Source organism: Engraulis encrasicolus, chromosome 6 (assembly GCF_034702125.1).
Source record: "Engraulis encrasicolus isolate BLACKSEA-1 chromosome 6, IST_EnEncr_1.0, whole genome shotgun sequence".
In the NCBI taxonomy this organism is placed as follows: domain Eukaryota; kingdom Metazoa; phylum Chordata; class Actinopteri; order Clupeiformes; family Engraulidae; genus Engraulis; species Engraulis encrasicolus.
In genome coordinates this window covers 25,448,977-25,451,476 of record NC_085862.1, presented here as the reverse complement: position 1 = coordinate 25,451,476, position 2,500 = coordinate 25,448,977, and the positions used below count along the sequence as shown (strand labels likewise).

General features: G+C 47.8%; 1 protein-coding gene across 2 annotated transcripts in view; it reads right to left on the bottom strand.

Annotated features, from left to right (window-relative positions):
- cpamd8 (C3 and PZP like alpha-2-macroglobulin domain containing 8) overlaps positions 1-2,500 on the bottom strand; it is a 125,761-nt gene that overhangs the window by 110,912 nt on the left and 12,349 nt on the right. For both annotated transcript variants that reach the window (XM_063201028.1, XM_063201029.1), the window contains exon 4: positions 253-418. In XM_063201028.1, coding sequence (XP_063057098.1) covers positions 253-418 — 166 coding nt within the window. The remainder of the gene's footprint in view (positions 1-252; positions 419-2,500) is intronic.

Here is a 2,500-nt window from a genome sequence, read left to right as displayed (position 1 = left end):
AACTTTAATCATTTTTCTCTATATATATTCTGATTTTATTTTATTTTAACCACTTAGTGCAGAGCCTCTGTTATAACCTTGTTGTCACCAGAATGGTAATGACCAAGTCTTAATCGGTTCCTTAATCGGTTCCTTAAGACCAAGTCTTAATCAGTTCCTTATTTGTTTAAGGTGGGTTTGGATGTTATAAAATAAAAAAATATTATTATATTATTGTACTATTTAATGTAATGCCATGCAATGGCGAGACACCTCTCTGCTTGGGCTTGTAGATGGGCTTGTCAGTCTGGATGAAGACGGCCGTGCCCTTGCTGTCCACGGTGACGGTGGTGGAGTTGTGGAAGATGTAGCCCCCCTCCGTCAGGTGACGATTACCCCACACCGCCAACTGGGCCTGGCCTCGCAGACCTGTGGGCACCTGGGGAGGGAGAGAGAGAGAGAGAGAGAGAGAGAGAGAGAGAGAGAGAGAGAGAGAGAGAGAGAGAGAGATAAACACCAACTTAACATTCGTTGGTTCATAATAGGACTCTACGGAGTGGCAAGTGTCCCAAAGCAATGACTTCATATTATTTCAGCCTAAAAAGCTAACAACCAGTAACAATGTATCAAAACTGACCATAACATCACCTTTGTCTTGTGACTAAATTGCATATTATATTATATTATGAAAATTGATTACATTTCCCCCTGTATCCTTCTCAACACCCCCCTAGGGCTTCCCAACGCCCCCCTGGGGAGCTGTAGCGCCCCCGTTGAGAAACACTAAACTATGCAAATAAACTTGCTTTGCCCAGTTGTTAATAGTCAAAACACTGTACTAACATGTAGAACTAGAAATGCACTCGGAGAGCGCAGACCTCCGCCAGGGAAAATGTTTGCAAGAACATTTGACTATGTTACACCATATTTTCATTTTAAGTCTGTCTGCCTTCCTTTTGTGGAGTTAGAAACTGGAATGTCAAAAATCGTAATGTCCCGCAATTCAATTTGTGGTCACTAGGGGCGTCTAGATTTCTAGGCAACCAATGGTGAGGAATCTTCTTTTTTTGTTTAAATCCTGGCTCCGGTTCGTGATCTGGATCACCACCGAAATTTAACCACTTGTTCCTTTGGTCATTTCCAACAACTCCACACAGTTTCATTCAAATCTAACCAACGCGACTGAAAACATAACCTCCTTAGCAGAGGTACTGTAAATAGCACAAAACATCATTCTGCGCACTCTTGAGTTGCTATGTAGGCACCAGTTACACTGTGCCTTCCTCTTATCGCCAATTACATGGGCCAAGCACTACATTTGTGCATTTGCCCCGGCTTTATAAACAGTCATTTACAGTCCGCGCCACAACTCCTCAGCAGTCCACTCTACCATTACAAGTCTGGGGGCTGAGTCTGTGCGTGTGTGCGTGCATGCATGCGTGTGTGCGTGTGTTTGTGTGTGTGTGTGTGTCTGCATGGGTCTGTAAGTTTGTGAGTCTTCTCTCTTTCTTCTCTCTCCTACTATTCTGTCCCCCTGGTGGAGGATGAGGGAGGTCTGTTTTGGAGTGCCCATACTGTGCTGATCACTGGGAGTCTTTCCTCCTCTCCTCTCCTCTCCTCTCTTCTCTTCTCCTCTCCTCTCCTCTCCTCTCCTCTCCTTGCCTCTCCTCTCCTCTCCTCTCCTCTCCTCTCCTCTCCTCTCCTCTCCTCTCCTCTCCTCTCCTTTCCTCTCCTCTCCTTTCCTCTCCTCTCCTCTCCTCTCCTCTCCTCTCCTCTCCTCTCCTCTACTTTCCTCTCCTCTCCTCTCCTCTCCTCTCCTCTCCTTTCCTTACCTCACCTCTCCTCTCCTCTCATTTAATCACTTCTCCTCTCCTCTCCTTTCCCTCTCCCTCTACCCCACTCTCCTTCTTGCTCTCTCTTGCTCTCTCTCTCTCTCTCTCTCTCTCTCTCTCTCTCTCCACCCCCCCTCTCACCACCTCGATCATGCTGCCCATGCTGGACTGATCCTCAGCAACCAACCACAGACGTGAATCTTTTACGCTATGCCCCCACCCCCTTGTTCTCTGGACTTATCATCTAACCACAGACACGAGTGGACAGCTGCTGTCAATTACCTCCTCTCCACCTCACCTCTCTTTTCCTCCTCTCCTCCCCACTCCTCTCTTTTCCTCCTCTCCTCTCCTTTCTCTTCCTCCTCTCCTCTCTTTTTCTCCTCTCCTCCCCACTCCTCTCTTTTCCTTCTCTCCTCTCCTCTCTTTTCCTACTCTCCTCTCCTTTACTCTCTCTTCCTCCTCTCCTCTCCTCTCTCTTCCTCCTCTCCTCTCCTCTCTTTTCCTCCTCTCCTCTCCTCTCTTTTCCTCCTCTCCTCTCCTTTCTCTTCCTCCTCTCCTCTCTTTTCCTCCTCTCCTCTCCTCTCCTCTCCTCTCCTCACCACTCCTCTCTCCTCTTCTCTCTTGTTACAAGGCTGCGACAGGGGCAGATGTCGCCCCCCAACATGCCCATAAATGAGCCCCCCATCCTC